Source organism: Schistocerca piceifrons, chromosome 8, assembly GCF_021461385.2.
Source record: "Schistocerca piceifrons isolate TAMUIC-IGC-003096 chromosome 8, iqSchPice1.1, whole genome shotgun sequence".
Classification (NCBI taxonomy): Eukaryota; Metazoa; Arthropoda; class Insecta; order Orthoptera; family Acrididae; genus Schistocerca; species Schistocerca piceifrons.
Genome location: NC_060145.1, coordinates 332,574,167 through 332,594,477, shown reverse-complemented (window position 1 = coordinate 332,594,477; position 20,311 = coordinate 332,574,167). Strand labels below are relative to the sequence as shown.

General features: G+C 44.5%; 1 protein-coding gene across 1 annotated transcript in view; it reads right to left on the bottom strand.

Moving 5' to 3' along the window:
• Window positions 1-20,311, bottom strand: part of LOC124712327 — a 1,282,739-nt gene that overhangs the window by 434,312 nt on the left and 828,116 nt on the right. Inside the window, exon 7 of the mRNA XM_047242621.1 lies at window positions 11,231-11,260. Coding sequence (XP_047098577.1) covers window positions 11,231-11,260 — 30 coding nt within the window. The remainder of the gene's footprint in view (window positions 1-11,230; window positions 11,261-20,311) is intronic.

Here is a 20,311-nt window from a genome sequence, read left to right as displayed (position 1 = left end):
CATATGGTTCAAATGGCTCTGAGCACTATGGGGCTTAACTTCTGAGGTCATCAGTCCCCTAGAACTTAGAACTACTTAAACCTAACTAACCTAAGGACATCACACACATCCATGCCCGAGGCAGGATTCGAACCTGCGACCGTACCGATCGCGCGGTCCCAGACTGAAGCACCTAGAACCACTCGGCCACCCCGGCCGGCAGCTAGACCATCAGCACCGGTGTATTAACAACCGTTGCTTTGGTACACTGGCCAGCCTGAGTGTGGTTTTCAGGCGGTTTTCCACACTCGTTTCGGCAAATTCGTGGCTGCCCTTGTCCTCCCCCAAACTCTGCCACAGAGAATGCGACACGCAAACAGTTAAAATACGCTGGCGTACAGAACAAAGTTTACACGATTCACGATTCACAGATAGGTTAACTGACGTCTTTGGCGACAGAAAGGGCATCCGTCGTTAATCTCAAAATAAAATAAATTTGATACTTCGTGAAAAACAGCGGTTCCCACACGACGGAATAAACCCTAGGAAAGAGGGAGTATTCGAGGACAGCATAAACAGCGCAACCCAGTACGTTGTTCTCTATAGCGAGTGTCCATCAGAGGCAAGGGTATTGCCAGGAATGCCCAAGGGAAGTGTGATACGACCGCTATTATTCTCTCGATATATAAATGAATTGATCGACAGGGTAAACACCAGTCTGCAGCTGTTTCCTGAAAAAGCTATAGAGTCCGATAAGGTGTAATCGTTGAGTAAATGTAGGAGAATGCAAGATGACTTACATAAAATTTCTAATTGGTGTGATGAAAGGCAGCTTGCTTTAAATGTAGAAAAATGAAAGGGGGATGAATAGGAAAAACAAACGTGTAACGTTCGAATACGTCATTTGCACGGTGGAGGTCCACACTGTCACAGCGATTACATATTTGGGTGTAACGTTGCAAGCCGGTACGAAATTGAATGTGCGTGTCAGGTTGGTACTAGGGAAGGCGAATGCTCGACTTCGTTTTACTGGCCGAATTTTGGTAAAGTTTAGCTCATCCATACAGGAGACGGTGTACAGAACGCTGGTGCGACTCATTCTTCAGTATTGTTCGATTGTTTGAGATCCCCACCAGATCGAACTGAAGGAGGACATCTAAGCAATTCAGAGACGTGCGGCTTCGTTTGGGGTAGATGACGCGTTCTTTTCGCGAGGCAGAGTTGCGGAAATTTAGAAAACCGGCATTTCAGATTGTCTGCAGAACGATTCTAGGATTTTACTTCCATACATTTCGCGTAAGGCTCGCGAAGATAAGATGCGATAAATTAAGGTTCGCACGGAGGCTTTAAGACAGTCGTTTTTCCCTTACTCTATTTTCGAGTGGAAGAGGAAAGTAAATGACTAACTCAGCTCCAGAGCCGTGACAGGACGTGAGGGCGCGGAAAGTGAGCCGGCGTTGTGGGAGGCAGGCGCGGGGAGGCGGCGCGGTCACGGCTGCGAACAGGCGGGAGGCGCGCCGCGGGGGCCACCGGCCATCGCGGACAGTCGGTGGTGTGCATGACGTGACACAGTAGAAAATGCAATACCTCAGCTGTGCCAGCACATCTCGTTCCCACGTTGTCGGTAGCGAAAGCGGCGCCAGCCATCGCCACACACTCTGAGTGGAACCTGCCCACTGGGAGCAAATGAGAGCTGACTCGTGCATGTCTGAAAAGTAGACAACTCGGCTGAGGTATACTAACCCCAACAAGAGCATTTCTGCTCCTCTGGCTCTGAAGATAAAATCGGCCCTTATTGCGTACTGGAAACACACTTAAGCTGTGGTAAAGGTATTCACAAGACCGCTTCTTGCGATTATACTACATCATGAATGTACGCATGTTCAACGAGCCAACAGCAGCATCACAACTGTCTTCATCATTAAAGACTTACATATTGTTCCACTAGATGAAATACGGATGTATGTCACAAGCTGTTGGAGGAAAAAAAAAACAGTACTACAACTGCCAATTACAAATCAAATATAATAAAAGAACCATTTTTATCACTGACTAGTACTTAAGCTCAACATGCACTCCGTCACAAGCAACGGTTCTCTCACAACGATTAGTTTCCTGATTCGAAAACTTTGTTGTCTGTTCGGTTACCTTCCCTCATGAGCAAAGCAATTTGGTGTTCTGCAGATAGAAAAACTGTCAGTCATTTCGACCATGTTATGTACGACTAAATGTTTTACAACAAATTACCATTTATTTTCGTATCTTCAAAATTATTACCACTACACTCACTCAATTTCTTCATTCACCGGAGCCCTTGTCAGACTCATTTTTTTGTTCCTCCAAATGCCTTCTTGCAGCTGTATGTCAGCGCCACCCCATGGAAGAAAGTAACAAAGAAAAAGTCACTTAGGGCAAGACCAGCTTTAAACGGAACTGTACGTAGCAGACTGATGACTAATGCAGATATTCTGTCAGTGCAAATTTGTGAGATAAATTGTTGAAGCGAGCCGCGATGTCAGAAGCAATTTAAGGCTCGCCGTGTCAGACGATTTGCATTAAGCGCCTTTGCGGTGTGAGACAGCCCTCACTGTATGTACAGTTTCCAAATATCTGAGACACAAACATCACACACATCAACATTCCACTCGAGATGAATTCTTTACACACAGGGCTCTCCTAGCATCAGAGGGATTGTCTGGAAGCATTTATCCATTGCAATCCCACGACAGAGATTGTACCTCCAAATTACTTGCCACGTTCTTCGGAGCAACAGCTTCAAGGCCAACTGATTAAGAGCTGTGGTAAATCTGGCAGGAGCAGTTCGACTCTCTGGCACCCATCAAGTACGCCCAGACGGCGCGCACGTCCTCGCCTGTTGCCACAGGGCCTCTCTCCGCACAGCCCGCAGTACTTGCGAGACGCGCCTCGCGTGACAGCGGGCTGTTCTCGGCTGCCAGGCATATCTCCTGACGGCGGATGCTGCTTTAGAGCATAGCTAATTGACAGGCACTCAATAAAGAACAGTGACATGTCTTGTGGTATGTTTCGAGGGTATACTGGATATGCATATCATCATATCTATCAGTAAATCGTATTTGCATTAATTTCCTTTTGTCTCTCTTCTGGAATGTTCATGTGAACATGTGTCATTACATATGTAAATGCTGTTCACGGTGGCTGTAACGAACTTAATATATGTACAGTTAAGTTAGTTACGCGTGCCGTAGATAATTTGCACGATCTGTATCAAAATGATGTGAAACGAGTTAGTCTACAGGGTATGTATGTATGATTAGTCTGTGCGTATTGTTACATGGTGGCCATTTACGGGAAACCAAACAATGTATTGGTTTAAATTTATTAAATTAAAATATTTCAGTCCTTGTCACTACTCATTTTACAAATGAAACATAGAGTTGCCAACTGACAAGGGGAGGCCGCCAATTGTGAAATTCAGATTCGATTCATACTGCGCATAATAAAAGCTCATGGCCAGAGGTGTAATGTGGCAAAGCACCAAGATGCACTTCTCAGCCGTTGTCGAGAAAATCGACAGTTAAAAGAAACCGTTGCGGTGAAATACTCTCTACGATTAATGATTTTCTACAGCGTCATAGCGCAGCGGTAAGCGCTGGGGTTCGTAATCCGAAGGTCGCCGGATCGGATCTCGCGCCATGCAATATTTTTTTATTATTAGTTTTTTGCAATTCAAATATATATATATATATATATATATATATATATATATATATATATATATATATAAACTATTAATGAATTGCTTATGCATGTTGGTGAAGGCGGATGGCTCTCCAATTGTTCCGCCTCCATTTTTCCGTTTGTTTAACAGGGTGTACCAAAGCTGTCCCGTCCGCACTGATTTTCGACGATGTTATAAGTTGCGCTAGGGACCGCATCTACCTTCTTTCGAAGTTAGCAGGCAACTACGCTGTTATGGGGCGGCTCGTTTCGGCCCATTCAACATCTGTCCCTCAAGTGTAACGAGCGAGTAATGGAGTTTATATTTCATACCTGCCACAGCAAGTTTGTGTTCGTGGGGTCTCTATTCTAATTCGAACGTTTGACTTACGCTATACGTATTCGTTTCTACGTCTTCCGTTAACTAAACGTGGTTAACATTATGAAGACAATTAATAACATTTGTGAAATACAACTTTGTTTGCGGAAAACATAATGATATTCGAAGTCGCCAGTTTTTCCACGACAAACGACTTTCAACAACTTATTATATGCATAATTGTAGCAACTGATTGCCGGGAATTATATATATATATATATATATATATATATGAATTACAAAAAACAAATACTAAAAAAAAAGTTGCATGGAGCGAGATTCGATCCGGCGACCTTCGGATTACGAACCCGAGCGCTTACCGCTGCACCACCACGCTGTAGAAAATTACTAATCGTAGAGAGTATTTCACCGCAACGGTTTCTTTTAACTGTCGATTTTCTCGACAACGGCTGAGAAGTGCATCTTGGTGCTTTGCCACATTACACCTCTGGCCATGAGCTTTTATTATGCGCAGTATGAATCGAATCTGAATTTCACAACTGGCGGCCTGCCCTTGTGAGTTAAAATTGTGTGCCGGACCGTAAGTCGAATCGGGAACCTAAAGTGTGTGAATGCGGATCGTAAGTCGTGCTTGAGAAGCTCAGTCGGTACGGCACTTGCGCACGAAAGGCAGAAGTCCCGGGTACGAATACCGGTCCGGCATACTCTTTTAATCTGCCAATCGTATCAGCTCATACTCCGCTGCAGAGTAGAATTTCAGTCAGGAAAGCAAACTACTTCTTACTGTACACACTTGCCAACACTATTTTCGAAGTGCATATCAACACGTCTAACTTTAAATGAGACGAATTTTTTTTTTTTGTCTCTGATCTGAAATGCAAATGAAAAGTAGTAAGTACACATGTGAATGCTGTCCGTACCAGTTAAAACAATTTTTTTTTGCGCAAAGGGTGCAAGGTGGCTATAATTTTGCACCTTACAAGCACTCATCTACATACTTTGCCGTGATTTACAACCGGAATTAGGTATCATTTGATAGGTTGTACATCGTATATTTGAATATTTAAAGAAGACTGAAATTGTCTCGTACAACTTGTAAATAATTGTTGATGCTTATTGCATGAAGGTGATGGATTGTCTTTATTATCCAAACGGCGTAATGAATGATTATGTAGGCTAGCAGAGGTCGGAACACCAGTGAAAATGAAACAGCAGGCGTAACTCAGGCCCTGGGTGGAAAAGCCCGCACAGGTGTGTTGGTCTGATTAAAACAGGAAGTATCCCAAGACGGATGGTCAGGGCACCTGAGCGCTGAAGCACAGTACAGTGGTGGCCGGCCGGTGCTGTAATGGGGACGGAAGGAAAACCGGATAATTCTTCGGAAACTCTGAAAATCTTGACGCAGCAGAGATGAACGAGGACGCGCTACCGCGGAAATCACGCAGGCTTGGTTATTTCCGAGGATTTTTACTCTGAGAAGCGTACCATTGTATGAGTACAGGTATTTCCTTGCAAACTTCCTGCACTGGACGACAAAAGTCTAAAATATGATTGGTCTGCGTTCGGAGGAATCTGTAGAGAGAGAGAATATTCCGTGGTTTCGAGAATATTATTCGTCTTCTGCAGTTACGGGGAGAGGAGCGGAGCTTTGCTGGGAAGCCACCGGTGGAGAGAAAGAGGTGAAAGAGGTCTTCCGTTCTGGACGCCCGTGTTTGACCATCCCTCAGTATGAAGTTTGTTAGTACAGATGGACTTGCTGTCTTTGCTCTCAGGAGATTTTATAGTTCGATGGATAGGCACTGTACTGTTGCGAACTTATTTGATTCTGGACTTCGCCTCCGGGTAGGGAGTCGTCGTTGAGTACGCAGTGTTCAGTGATTGAGAGCATAGTGTTCAGTGATTGAGAGCATTTCCTCTGTCTATACTCACGTAGAGACGTTATCTGAATTCCGCCCTTGTGGCTGGGGGTTCACGTATCTTGTCTGTAGCACAGAGAGAGCAGAACACAGTATTAGATTATACTAGTTAGAGGACCGCCTTCTGCCGTCCTAGTGTTTCAAAGAGTTTTATTTTGTGGCTGGAGTTTTCCATCGTCACAGACATGTACGAGAACCATCACTCCGACGCATACGGTGATATTGCTAATTGCTTTGGTATATTAGAGCTATAAAGCTAAACAGTTGTGATCACCTAAGTTGTATTTCAACTGGGGTTGCACACCACTGTAGATTATCTTTGAAAGTATTGTCTTCTAGTGTCTGGTATGTAGATGTCAGTCATCTCGCGTTATTTATGTTAGATCGCGTAGCCAAAAAAAGGGGGCAGATTTGGGCCATTTGATCAATCATATTAGTTAGGAAATTCATTTGTATCTCTTTATGTCCATTGGACATTGCTATACAAACATTTGTAATATATAAAAGGGTTTTTAATCTACAATAAATGTATACGCAGAAACTACATTTATCATTTTGTAGTTACTAGTTTCCGTAACTATTCATTTATGTTTATGTTGTAATTTATATGTTTAAGAGCAAGAAGGAGGGCAGGACCAAATCTTCATTTTCGCGATCAGTATTTTCTGTTACGCACATTCATTTTTACACCCGCCTGGAGTAGCATCTTGGAAGGGAACTGAAACTAAAAGTGACCCACATGAACTTATTGCTTCAAAGCAGGTAAAATATGTGACCAGCTGAGTATTGTTGTTATAATCATGTAAGTTTCCGATATTCCTGACAGTATTGTTATTGTGGTTGCAGTGTTACCCGTGACGTACGAATAGTCATGCAGTCATTGTAGATAAACTACTAAAGAATTATGATTATTCAAAAACACTAATAATACTAAAATAATTAGAGCGTCCAAAAAAGAGCAGGGGAATATACATGGTGGTCCATTGATAGTGATCGGGTCAAATATCTCACGAAATAAGCATCAAACGAAAAAAACTACAAAGAACGAAACTCCTCTAGCTTGAAGGGGGAAACCAGATGGCGCTATGCTTGGCATGCTAGATGGCGCTGCCATAGGTCAAACGGATATCAACTGCGTTTTTTTAAGTAGGAACCTCCATTTTTATCACATATTCGTGTAGTATGTAAAGAAATATGAATGTTTTAGTTGGACCACTTTTATTTTGCTTTGTGATGGATGGCGCTGTGATAGTCGCAAACGGATAAGTACGTGGTATCACGTAACATTCCGCTAGTGCGGACCCTATTTGCTCCGTGATACATTACCCGTGTTAAAATGCACCGTTTACCAATTGCGGAAAAAGTCGATATCGTGTTGATGTATTGCTATTGTGATCAAAATGCCCAACGGCCGTGTGCTTTGTATGCTGCTCGGTATCCTGGACGACATCATCCAAGTGTGCGGACCGTTCACCGGATAGTTGCGTTATTTAAGGAAACAGGAAACGTTGGCCCTCAAAATAATTTAATTTTTATTCTGAAGAAGATACCATTATTGGCATCGAAACCAAGGTAAACTAAAAAAAATTTACCTTGCAACTGAAGGATGAATTTCTTATTGTCTGAACAATTCACGGTTGTTGAAGCGCTAAATTATGTTAAAGATTTGTAAAAAAAAGACATTGTCTATCACGATATTCCAAAACTCCGAAGAACACAGAGGAATGTTTCATGTTGGCTTCTAATTCCCTTCAGCAGGCAACACTGGAAGCACCAATTAACTCTTTCATTCAACGCGTGGGCCAGCGTATCACTGCCCACATTCACCACTTCGAGCTCCTTTTAAGTTCGACCCCTTTTTGTGCTCACAGTGAATTATACTACAACAAAACAGTTTTAAAAAATTACCCGTTTCTGCTCCTTATTAAGTGGGATGTTGTGTTAACGTGAACACATTAAACGTTAATGAACAGGTTGGTTGACTGAATGACCGTTATGCATTTTCCTATCGTTTCCGTCTGTTTACTGTCAGCTGCAGCAAGTGAACGAGTTTAGTTATCCCGTGTACCTGCAATGTGTCCTACTATCGGAGAGTCGAAGTCATTTTTCCGTTACGTTTATAGTAACATCATAATTAACTGAATGGTGTACTGTGATATGTTTTCCAACGAGTCTTCAGAAGAAAAACTGCATTACCGAATAAAATTATCGGGCACTATTTAGAAAAGACATATTGCTGTTGATATCTTTGTAACGAACGAAGTTGCAAGAAAGTTAATCATACTAGGTAAGGTCCCCCGTGATAGCTAAACAACATTTGCTTGATACATTTTTTATTTTGTTTCTGAACAAAAGGCCGCTTAAGGTTGTCAAATAGTATACATGCACTAAGTTGGGAGAAGCTGCAGGAAACGATTCCTCAAAGGATAAGGAACAAAAAAGATCATATTGACATACGGTCAAAAATGGATGCCAAGGATGATGCACAGACTGGAGATAGAGACAAGAAACGCTGAACACTGTATAATATGACGCCAGCACCAGCAGGTCAGGTGACTCACTAGTACGAGGTATCTCAGGCGACCGAGTGGAAATTTCTCCACGGCAGCTGCCACTATCCGAATCACTTACCACGCGTGCAGACTTTTTACCCACGGACTTACCTCCGCAGCGATGGTTTCATCGCTGGTATGTTGCAAAGACCACCGCTGTGCTCGGATTTCTGTCATTCATCCTATTCACATATGAATTTACCTTGACGATGGGCGACATCATCAACCGCTGTAATACTCCGCACCTGGGGGCTACGGAGAATCCTCATGGGGTAGTGATTGCAACCATCACCATCGGTTCAGCCTGAATGTGCGAGCGGAGACTATTAACGACGGCCTGTAGAACGTGAAACTACATTGTCAAACATGTTTTATTTCTACTTTCAAGTAGGTGCACGTTATTATTTATGCCATAAACAAAATCAGGAGTCGTCTCATCCATGGCCTTCTTCACATAAGAAACTGCAGTTCAGCATTATTTTTACCTTAAAGAAGTTCATGTCAATAGTAGGACAGCTGCGCTTCATTTCACACGTCACATTTATGAAAGATCGTCACTGGTTGCTAGAAGAATAGAAAAATTTGTTGGAGTGATGAAGAAAATCAAAATGGTTCAAATGGCTCTGAGCACTATGGGACTTAACAGCTATGGTCATCAGTCCCCTAGAACTTAGAACTACTTAAAGCTAACTAACCTAAGGACATCACACAACACCCAGTCATCACGAGGCAGAGAAAATCCCTGACCTCGCCGGGCATCGAACCCGGGAACCCGGGCGCGGGAAGCGAGAACGCTACCGCACGACCACGAGCTGCGGTGATGAAGAATATGTTATGCTTTTAGTAGGTATGAGGTGCTAGTGCCTACAAACCATCACGGAGATCGTGGAGTCACAGCGTGGTCTTGTTTCTCGCAGAGGGGGCTATACGTGTTGCCATAACGGCACAGTGTTACTAAGCGGATCGTATCACTTACCTGCAGTCTACTAAGACACGCTGTGTAGCCAAGAGATCGAGCTCCTCCGATCAATTTTGCAGCAGCTGTTGATTTGTTAGTAGCAAGACAAGTCGGAGTGATTGGAAGAAAGATGGCAGCGATTTTGTAACATAATTCGCCACGTGGTTGAAAGCAGTTGAATGCCTTCATGAAATGCCTCGAATGACAGGACGAGGCATCTTCATTGTTCTGCCATACTCCAGTGATTAATAGATATTCCGACGGGTAATTTCAACCTCAAGGATGCTTCGTTGATAGGCTGCCTTCCATTAGTCGCTACAGAATTTGTTGCTGCAGTACGGAAAGTAATGTCGGAAAACTCATGCATCTAATGCCATCACATGTCCTTGAAGACTGCGTGAAAGCGAGTTAACCTGATCCTTTGAGGATACCAAATTCCTTGACAGGGAAGCAGGGATCACATTCTGCAACGTCGTACTACCACACGTAAAAAAAAAAAAAAAAATCGAACAGGATTCATCTCGTTATGTCTCCCGCTAAAAAAGCCAAGCTTTCAAATATTCCAATAAAGTTATAATGAAGTGGCGACTATGAATTCGTCAGTGTACCTTTCGCAGCCATTAGATCGTGATCTCGAAACTTAACATCAGGATTGATGGTCACGAAGTCACTGAAGTTAAGGAATTCTGCTACGTAGGCAGTAAAATAATCAATGACGGACGGAGCAAGGAGGACATCAAAAGCAGAATCGCTATGGCAAAAAAGGCATTTCTGGCCAAGAGAAGTCTACTAATATCAAATACCGGCCTTAATTTGAGGAAGAAATTTCTGAGGATGTACGTCTGGAGTACAGCACTGTATGGTAGTGAAACATGGACTGTGGGAAAACCGGAACAAAAGAGAATCGAAGCATTTGAGATGTGGTGCTATAGACGAATGTTGAAAATTAGGTGGACTGATAAGGTAAGGAATGAGGAGGTTCTACGCAGAATCGGAGAGGAAAGGAATATGTGGAAAACACTGATAAAGAGAAGGGACAGGATGATAGGACATCTGCTAAGACATGGGGGAATGACTTCCATGGTACTAGAGGGAGCTGTAGAGGGCAAAAATTGTAGAGGAAGATAGAGATTGGAATACGTCAAGCAAATAATTGAGGACGTAGGTTGCAAGTGCTACTCTGAGATGAAGAGGTTAGCACAGGAAAGGAATTCGTGGCGGGCCGCATCAAACCAGTCAGTAGACTGATGACCAAAAAAAAAAAAAAAAAAAAGATCGTGATCTGGAAAAATATGTATGCTGTTTGACTAGATATAGTCGGTGGATGCTGATATGCGGAACAACGTCTTCAGTCCACAAGTGAAGACTGACTGAAAGAATGGAGATTTTCTACGATTGGAACCTCCTGCCGATGTTGGACAACGTACGTTGCCATTTACTAAGGGATACTTGAATGGCGGGAGAGAGCGGACGACAGTTCGACGAGTGGTTTCGAAGAAAAAATGGACGGCTGCATCGAGATTAGCAGAAATTATTTTGAGACTTTAAATATCACTACGTCAAAAATTTGCAAGTAATATTTGTAGGAACCTCGAGACGTCATAGGATCACTAGCACAATCTTTGGTCGCATGGGGTCAGTCCTGTCCTGCTTGACTGCCCCAGATGGACGCCACATGGCAGTCTATGAGCCGAGAGAAAGCAATCTGCAGTGCAGACAGGCTGGACGGTAAGCGAGTCGCTTCAGCATCTGCACGTCTGATTCAGCAGCAGGAATGTCGACTTACCAAATGTGATCTCTGTGCAGCCCAGGAAACCTGCAACAGAAAGAGAAATACTCTTGTCAATACGCGCAGTCAAATTCACATTCTACGTAAGCAAGCGAGTTACAACCAACATTGTCAGCGCGACACTTTGGTGAAAAATGGCTCCAACTTGAGCCACCCGAGTGTACCTAACGGATAGGCTGTGCTCCAGTCACGGTCACAAATACAGAAGAGGCGTCTGTCAAACATTAATGAGGATAAGTGTATTAATTTGGGAATATTGGAGGCTAAGAGTCTGGACAGACAACTTGGATGTTATTGGTGGGACAGTCAGACAAGAGATACTGGTCGACATTTGGGCTCCAGTAAAGCCGCATAGAGACGCGAAATCAGTCATCACTTCTCATTCCGATACACATAGGCTACTCGATCGGGAGGCATATATAATTCTGCAGAATACAGTTATGTTACGCACATACAAGACTTACGAGTATACAAAGACTGCCAAATGATTCAACAGTCACTACACTGTGAAATTCGTCTGTTTGGAATCCTTTATATTAGGTAATTAGCAGACAGTCACAAACATTTAAAAAATAAGGAACCTAGTTCTTCTTTCCCTTTATTAGAAGAACTAGCTCAGGATGACAGCGCTTGCTTGATGGCTGGACGTGGATTCTACTAAGGGTATTGTATAGGGCGTTTGTTTCACTCATTTCACCCAGTGGGCGTTTTGTGTAAACAGCTTGAAAGGCAAAAGAGGTTGACGTTCGAGTGACTTGCAGTGCGCGACTGCTACGGTCGCAGGTTCGAATCCTGCCTCGGGCATGGATGTGTGTGATGTCCTTAGGTTAGTTAGGTTTAAGTAGTTCTAAGTTCTAGGGGACTGATGACTGCAGCTGTTAAGTCCCATAGTGCTCAGAGCCATTTGAACCATTTGAACTTGCAGTGCAACTGTCTAGAACCAGTACTTAGCCTAAAGATGATAACTGCAGTCAGAACATCAATTAAGGCAGTCTTAAGAAACCGAAAGCGATTAGAATGAGAATAACGTATGTACAAAGTTGCTTGCAAAATGGTTCAAATGGCTCTGAGCACCATGGGACTTAACATCTGAGGTCATCAGTCCCCTAACATCACACACATCCATGCCCGAAGCAGGATTCGAACCTGCGACCGTAGCGGTCGCGCGGTTCCAGACTGAAGCGCCTAGAACCGCTCGGCCACACTGGCCGGCAGTTGTTTGCATTGTCTAGCACTTGTGAGTCGTTGGGAAAGTGTGGGATTGCAGATTCACAAATCTGGGCTATGATTCTCGGTCAGCCGAAGTAATTTCTATGTTACTTCATGTGATTTCGAAGGTTGCCAGTGAGCGACATTGCGCAGTGGTTTAGCACACAGGACTCGCATTCGGTTCACATACACCCCCGGCCATCCATATTTAGGTTTTCCTAACAGCTCCCGGCAAATGCCTTTGAAAGTCCGCGGCAGATTTCTTTGTCCATTCTGAACAAAACAGTCCCAGCTCGTCGTCCGCCTTAATTTTCGAAGCATGGCTATACTGATTTGCCTACGCATGCAACGCATAGCGGCACCGTCGTTCGGCTTCCACGTTTAACTGCTGCGACTCCCTCCTCCCCTGCAGTGTACTGATTCGTTCGCGAGTTGGAGGAAGGCAAGAGCAGTCGACCGTAAACATGTTGTTTAAATGCAGTATCCGGTGAACGAGCGCTGCAGTTTTATGGCCGCATTTGAAAAGCATCAATAGGAATCAGCCGTCTGCTTACTGAGCTCGGGTCAGATGTCGAGCAGATGCGATCGCGCACTATGAGTAAAGGTCGATATTTCATGATATACGAGATGGGGCGCCGCTGGGGACGGAACAGCAAATTTTCGGACTCCAATCACGCCCTTCGGCAGAGCCAAGTGCCACCATATGTGTGACGATCCGCCTAGCACGGTACGTGCCTCGCCCTGGCGGCCCTCGTGTTTTGGTTTACTCGCGCTCCTGTGGCAGGCCGACGCGGCGCTGCCAGCCCAAGCGGCGCCTCCCCCTCCCCAATTAGCCAATTCGCAGGCCGCCGCCGCCGCCGCCCACTGGCCGCGGAGCGCATCCGCCAGCCCACAACACCCACAGCGGCGGCTGACACTTGCCGACCGACGACCGGCCGCTACTAGGGGCGTTCGGAACCTCCAAACTTTCCACTGCAATTGCACTGCGGTAGTTTTGAAACGGAGGTTTTACCCCACGTTAAGATATAATTCTACTGAATTCACCGCTCTCTTTGAAAGTCAGTCATCGATTTTAAGCAGTTTATCGACGTCTGTGCGATTACTTCCGACTGTGCCCTTTTTATGGGTTGCAATACGAGGGTCACTCCTAAAGAAATGCACACTATTTTTGTAAAAATACAGTTTTCATTTTGCATGTGTGAAAGTTTTACAGTGTGTAAATACATCCTTCCCGCTTAGTTCAAACTGTTCCCGTGAGTGGCGACGTCACAGCAGGTCTTCAAGATGGCTGCTACACTTGACGTTCGTCAGAAGCAACGTGCTGTCATAGGATTCCTGTGCTGTGAAAACCAGACAATGGGAAACATCCACAAGAGGTTGAAAAAGGTGTATGGAGATGCTGCTGTCGATCGCAGTACAGTTAGTCGGTGGTGAAACAGGTTACGTGACGAAAGCGGCCACGGCAATATTGAGGATTGTCCTCGCAGCGGCACGCCTCGTACTGCACACACTCCAGACAATGTGTAGAGAGTTGACGAATTGGTGACTGTTGACAGACGCATCACACTGAACGAATTGTCACGCTACGTTGGGATAGGGGAAGGAAGTGTTTCCAGAATACTGAAAGTGTTGGCGTTAGAAAAGGTTTGTGCCTGGTGGGTTCCCAGAATGTTGACAGTGGCTCACAAAGAAACAAGAAAAACGGTATGCAGCGAACTTTTGCAACAGTACGAGAATGATGGAGATGAATTTCTTGGAAGAATTGTGACGGGTGATGAAACACGAGAGACGAAGAGGCAATCAATGGAGTGACATCATGCAAATTCACCCAAGGAAAAAAAATAAAATGAAAGCCACACCTTCTGCTGGTGTTTTTCGAAGGACAGTTGCTTGTAGACATCGTGCCAAGTGGAACCACAATAAATTCCGATGCATTTATGACGACACTGAAGAAACTTAGAGCTCGACTTAGTCGTGTTCGACCACATCGGCAAAAGCAGGATGTTTTGCTGTTGCATGACAATGCACGGCCACATGTCAGTCAGAAAACCATGGAAGCGATCACAAAACTCGGATGGACAACACTGAAACACCCGCCTTACAGTCCTGACCTGACTCCATGTGACTATCATATCTTTGGGAAACTGAAAGACTCTCTTCGTGGAACAAGGTTTGAAGATGATGACTGCCTTGTGCACGCTGCCAAACAGTGGCTCCAACAGGTTGGTCCAGAATTTTACCGTGCCGGTATACAGGCGCTGGTTCCAAGACGGCGTATGGCAGTTGAGAGGGATGGAAATAATGTGGGGAAATGAAAATATTGTTCCTAAAGGATGTATCTACACAATGTAAAACTTTCAAACATGTAGAATAAAAGATGGATTAAAAAAAATAGTGTGCATTTCTTTTGAAGTGACCCTCGTATAAATTTTCGTGATGTTAAAATTGGTTCACACCTAAAGTAACAGACACGTTGCTTGCAATTATCCGTCTTTTTGCATACAAATAATTTTTCGTATTTTCCTCTGTCGTCATCGTGCGATTAAAGCATTCACTTCTGACTACCCTCTTAGATATTAAGTTTAACGTTGCTAATAGATTTGCCTTATTTTGGCCACCTCTTATTCGCAGTCAGATAATAGGGTTCGTACAGGATAACATCCATTAGCTAAGTCCACCAAGTCTGATATAAAAGCACTGAGCCATTTGTTCCTCGACATGTTGAAAACCACCTTTCGAAACAACTAAGCTATCCCAGTCTAAGTAATAGGTCAAGTATTTGAATGCAGAAGGTTAATATCAAATGAAAGATGATGTTTGAATTGACAAGGACTCAATAGTAATACCTGAAATGTATTTGCAGCGACGAATAGAGACAAGCATCAACTGTATAATAGAATAATGACAACGAAAATTTATAACGGACTGCGACTCGAACCGCGTATTGGGAGCGGACGCCTTACAATTAGGCTACCTCAGCAAGACTCACGGCCATATATCGTCAACCACGTATCAACAACCTGTACTCGTACATCCATTGTAGATATTCCCGTGCAGGGGAGACATTTTAAGTGAAAGTCGCTTGCATGCATTTCGGAAGGCACTTCACATCGGAATTCGGAATAGCGTACACACAGCTATGTCGTATCGCCGATAAGCATACATCGACAACTTTCCAAACGCATACTCTTCACAAGATGTTATTGGAGATTAGCACACAGCAACTAAATACTACCCTAAACGATTTTTTCACCTGCGTCGAGATGACTGGGTACTTGTGTTGTCCTCATCATTTCATCATCATCATCACTGAAAAGTGGCGAGACTGGACTGAGCAAAGGTTGGGAATTTGTATGGGCGCTGATAACCGCGCAGTTGAGTGCCCCACAAACCAAACATCATCGTCACCTAAACGATTGACCCGGCAAGAAAAACATCAGGGTTGGAGTCCCTGTGCAGCACACGCTCACTGCCGAAGGCATAACACACTATAACTATAAATGAAACCTAGTGCCTGGCACGACCCATCAAGGACCTATCATCTCATCATAAGTGCAACAGAAGACCTCACTAAACTAGTATCCTAGTTTTATATGTACCAACAATAGCAATACGTGTAACAGCTTGATCGAATTACAACCACTTTCTGTGACAGAATCCAACGTTTTCAGTCCCCTCTGCAACATAGGTGGTGATTACGCCTTCAAAGGGCAACAGCACCATATTCTCTTATAAAAGAAGCGAAACCACAGTCGTCCGAGGAACTGCATACACTTATATTTTACGGTGGGTCTGGTCGCAGCACATCAACTCAACTGCCCAGCTGTACCCTCCGAAACATTCGCAAACTGGTCTGCATCCCTGCTGTGGAACAAGCCGCGCTGTACTCTGCACACAAGTTAATGCTGTGTTGCATTTAAGAGAACGCTGAAATAGTTTCTTTCGTCAATATCATATTGTTACCTAAGAACGTAAAATATACGGCCATTTCTCTGTGTCAAACAGTAAAGTAAATGCTCTTATCGTCTCCCAGATAAGCGTTTCTCTTTTTCTTCCTCGTCAGTCATTTTCTTTTCCCTTTCTCTTTAATATACCTATTTCGATTACGCTTATACTTTGCTCCTTTCTCGCACGTTTACTGTTCCCAATGCCCATAGTACAATGTACCCCCCTGTATTTTTGTTATTCTACTGTTCAAAACGAATTAAAATCGTCTTTTTTCCTATGTTTTCTCTATAACTGGTATTGTTCCATACTACGTCACAACTATTTGCAATTGTTGGATTCCGTATCAATGTTAACTGCAGAGAGAGAGAGAGAGAGAGAGAGAGAGAGAGAGAATGGGGGTGGGGGGAGGGAGCGTGGAGAGAATAGGGGAATGGAGAGAGAGGACGCAGACAGACAGAAAAGGCTTACCGTCCTGGTGACGACCGGGTCATTGGAGCACAAATTCGAATGGAGTAAGGACGGGGAAGGAAATCGGCCGTGCCCTTTTCAAAGGGACCAACCGAGGTCTTTGCCTTAAGCGATTTACGGAAAGCACGGAAATCCGAAATCTGGCTGAGTGGAATTAAAGGCTGTCCCAGCGAATGCCAGAGCGGCGGCTGCCCACTGCGCCTCCTCGCAGACTGAGTTGCAGCGCCTGTGGGAAGGTGAGGAGGGTAAATATAGAACACGAGCTGGGATTTTGCAAAACTCCGGCCATGTGTAATTCATGGCGTGTGCGAGCTGGGGCGGCGACGCGGGCGCGGCCAGGGCCAGCCGCGAGTGCCAAGTCGTGCGGCCGCCGCGCGGCGTGACCGCACTGCCGTCGCCACCGCCGCTGCCGCTGGCCCTGCCCCTGCCTCGCCCACCCTGCCTGCTCTACGTCTCGCTCCTTCACACTTCTCCTTTCGTGTAGGGTTTGGGATTTACGATTTTTTCACATAGTATTACCGGCATCTCAACGTTGTCAGACCCACTTAAAGTAAACGAAAAAGGTCTACAAAATGTGTCTGTAATGAGAGAATTTGTACAGAAGTTCTCCATCCGAAACATGCGATTACTCTTGTCTGAACGTTTTTCTACAATACTGTAATTCAAATTTTTTTCCAAGTACCTTATTCTGAGAAATCTAAACACTACAATTCTCATCGCGTTTCCTTCGTAGAGTGAAGTTGGCATAAGTCAGTAACCCTGACAGTACGGACACATTCAGTCGCCAGTGGTCTATGCTCTCTTGCATGGGCCTGCAGACACCAGTACCATCCACGTTAAACACCGCTGCCTTTCGCGTACAGCTTAATGTTCTTCAGAAATGGTTAAAATGGCTCTAAGCATTGTGGGACTTAACATCTGAGGTCATCAGGCCCCTTGAACTTAGAACTACTTAAACCTAATTGCCCGAGGCAGAATTCGAACCTGCGACCGTAGAAGCAGCACGATTCCGGACTGAAGCGCCTAGAACCGGTCGGCCGGCTTAATGTTCTTCCGAAAGGCGAAAATTCGCTTCACGGACGCTTTCGTGACGCTGATGTCACTTGGCCCGATGGTTTGCTGCTGATGACCGACCGTGCTCAGTTTTCGTGCATATGGTGGTTTCTTGTGTGAGAGGAATTTTGAGCCATACGCGCAGAAAGGTGTACATCAGCCGTGTTGATGACACATTAGATCATTCGTCCTTGCATGTCGAAAAGGCAAAGTTGAATGCGGCAACAGCTTAACAGCATATATGGCTCGGTCCCAAACTTAGTTGCACGTATAAGTGGTCATAATTGCAAGTTAGTACCAAAGAGAAAAACTAGGCAGATGGAAGAAATGAATAGCAGCTTAATGTATAATTCAGATTGGACTACGTGTCTCAAGAATAGGGTGGGTGTGAAACGCAGTAGCGTATTATTGCCGTGAAAACGTCTCTAGTCCCGAATAAATTTATTACATATTACTGAGAAACAGTCTTGGCGAAGGTGGGCCATCAAGATGGTAACTGGATGCTTTTACGGACCTGCTGAGCAGCTGCTGTACAATAATGTTTCAGAGAAATCTTAAGAGAACATCACACATAAATTTTTTACCAGTGTTATTGTAATAGAGGATGATTTCAACTTTTCAGCCGTAGACTGAGTAACCTGTATGGTTCAGACTGGTGTCGGGGACAGGCATGCGTTCGAGGTTACTGTAAATATCTTTTCTGAAACGATTTTCTGCTGTCAGATAGACCCCAACCGTTCGATTCAGTTACTGTACAGGAGGGAATCAGTTACCATAAAACTTTACAGCATCAATAACTACATGTATCAAGGGACAGGATAAGAAAATAGAAAAATTTTCTGCTTAGCAAGTGCAACATTCAATATCAAACATTTATCCCTGGGAGGGTATGAATAAAATTCAACAGCATTGTGGAATAACGTTTAGACAAATATGTACCACATTAGGTGGCGTAGAACGGGAAATACCCGCCGTAGTACAATAGCCGTGTTAGTAAGATGCTACCGAAGAAAAATACCTTTGACGCAGAGTTAAAGGATGCTCAGTCTCGTTGACCAACAAAAAGCGAACGAAGTCAAACTGAGCATAAGGAGAGTAATGCAAAACGGGCTCTATGAATTCAAAAGTAAAATTTACATGTACGATTGGACGAAAAATGTTAAATTTGTTTTTGGAGGGATTTCACTTTGAGCAAAACACAGTTTTATCTTTTCTTTGATCTCGGTGGAACCCTGCCAACAACAAATTTATTTCCAAGGAAACACAGACACAATTGCTTCAATCTTTCTTTTGCTTGTGCCATAGTCCCGCAGTTTTCACAGGGTAGGCATTGTTACAATCGGATTTGGCATCGTTAATTGAAAGGGGTGGCCGGATGCCCTTCCTGCCGCCACCCCATACACCCCCAGGACGGAATCAGTGTACCCCAGCTGTCTGCATCTAGTGTAAACCATGACAGAGTGCGAACGTGTTTCAGATGTCTGTGAGTCGTGTAACTGAGGCGGGATATGGGGAGCAGTCCGGTATTTACCCAGTGGGATGTGGAAAACCGCCTAAAAACCACATCCAGGCTGGCCAGCACACCAGCCCAGTAATTCGCCGGGCGGATTCGATCCGGGCCCGGCGCGCCTACCCGAGTTTGGAAGTAGCGCATTAGCGCTCTCGGCTAACCTGGCGGGTCCACAAGTGCTTCAATCTCAAGGTGAAAAATTTGAAGGAGGTCAGTAAACGGACCAAAATCTTCTACACAGTCGCTGAGTGATCATATTAGCACCGAAAGAGAAGACAGCAGAGAGAAGTCCGAAATACCGAATACAATCCTTCGTAATTGTTTCATCGCGTAAGATTTAACATGGTCCCCCCTTTCATTCATTGCGTGAACGCAGAAGCGACAGATATTGAGGTAACTGAACGCCGAGTACAAAAAAACTAAAAACAATAAAAATGGAAATGTGATGAGACCTGGCTGGATACATGTTAGGTTCTATATACACACATCAATAAAAGTTTTCATCACCTCGGGGTTCCCAGAACTCCTGAAGATAGACGTGGGCTGTTGATATTGTATCACAGACACAGTCTCTTTGACTGTCCAGAAATGTCACTAACCCCGCCCAAGCATGTAAACAACCATGCATGAGCAGCACCTATTAGACGGAAGGGGTCCGACCGCCGATCAGTCCCAGTCATTCCACCTAGACGGTCAATACCGCGGTTCGATCAAGTCCGCGTTGTTACTTTGTGCCAGTGGGGGCTCTCAATAAGGGAAGTGTCCAGGCGTCTCGAAGTGAACGAAAGTGATGTTGTTCGGACATGGAGGAGGTACAGAGAGACAGGAACTGTCGATGACATGCCTCGCTCAGGGCACTTAAGGGCTACCACTGCAGTGGATGACGGCTA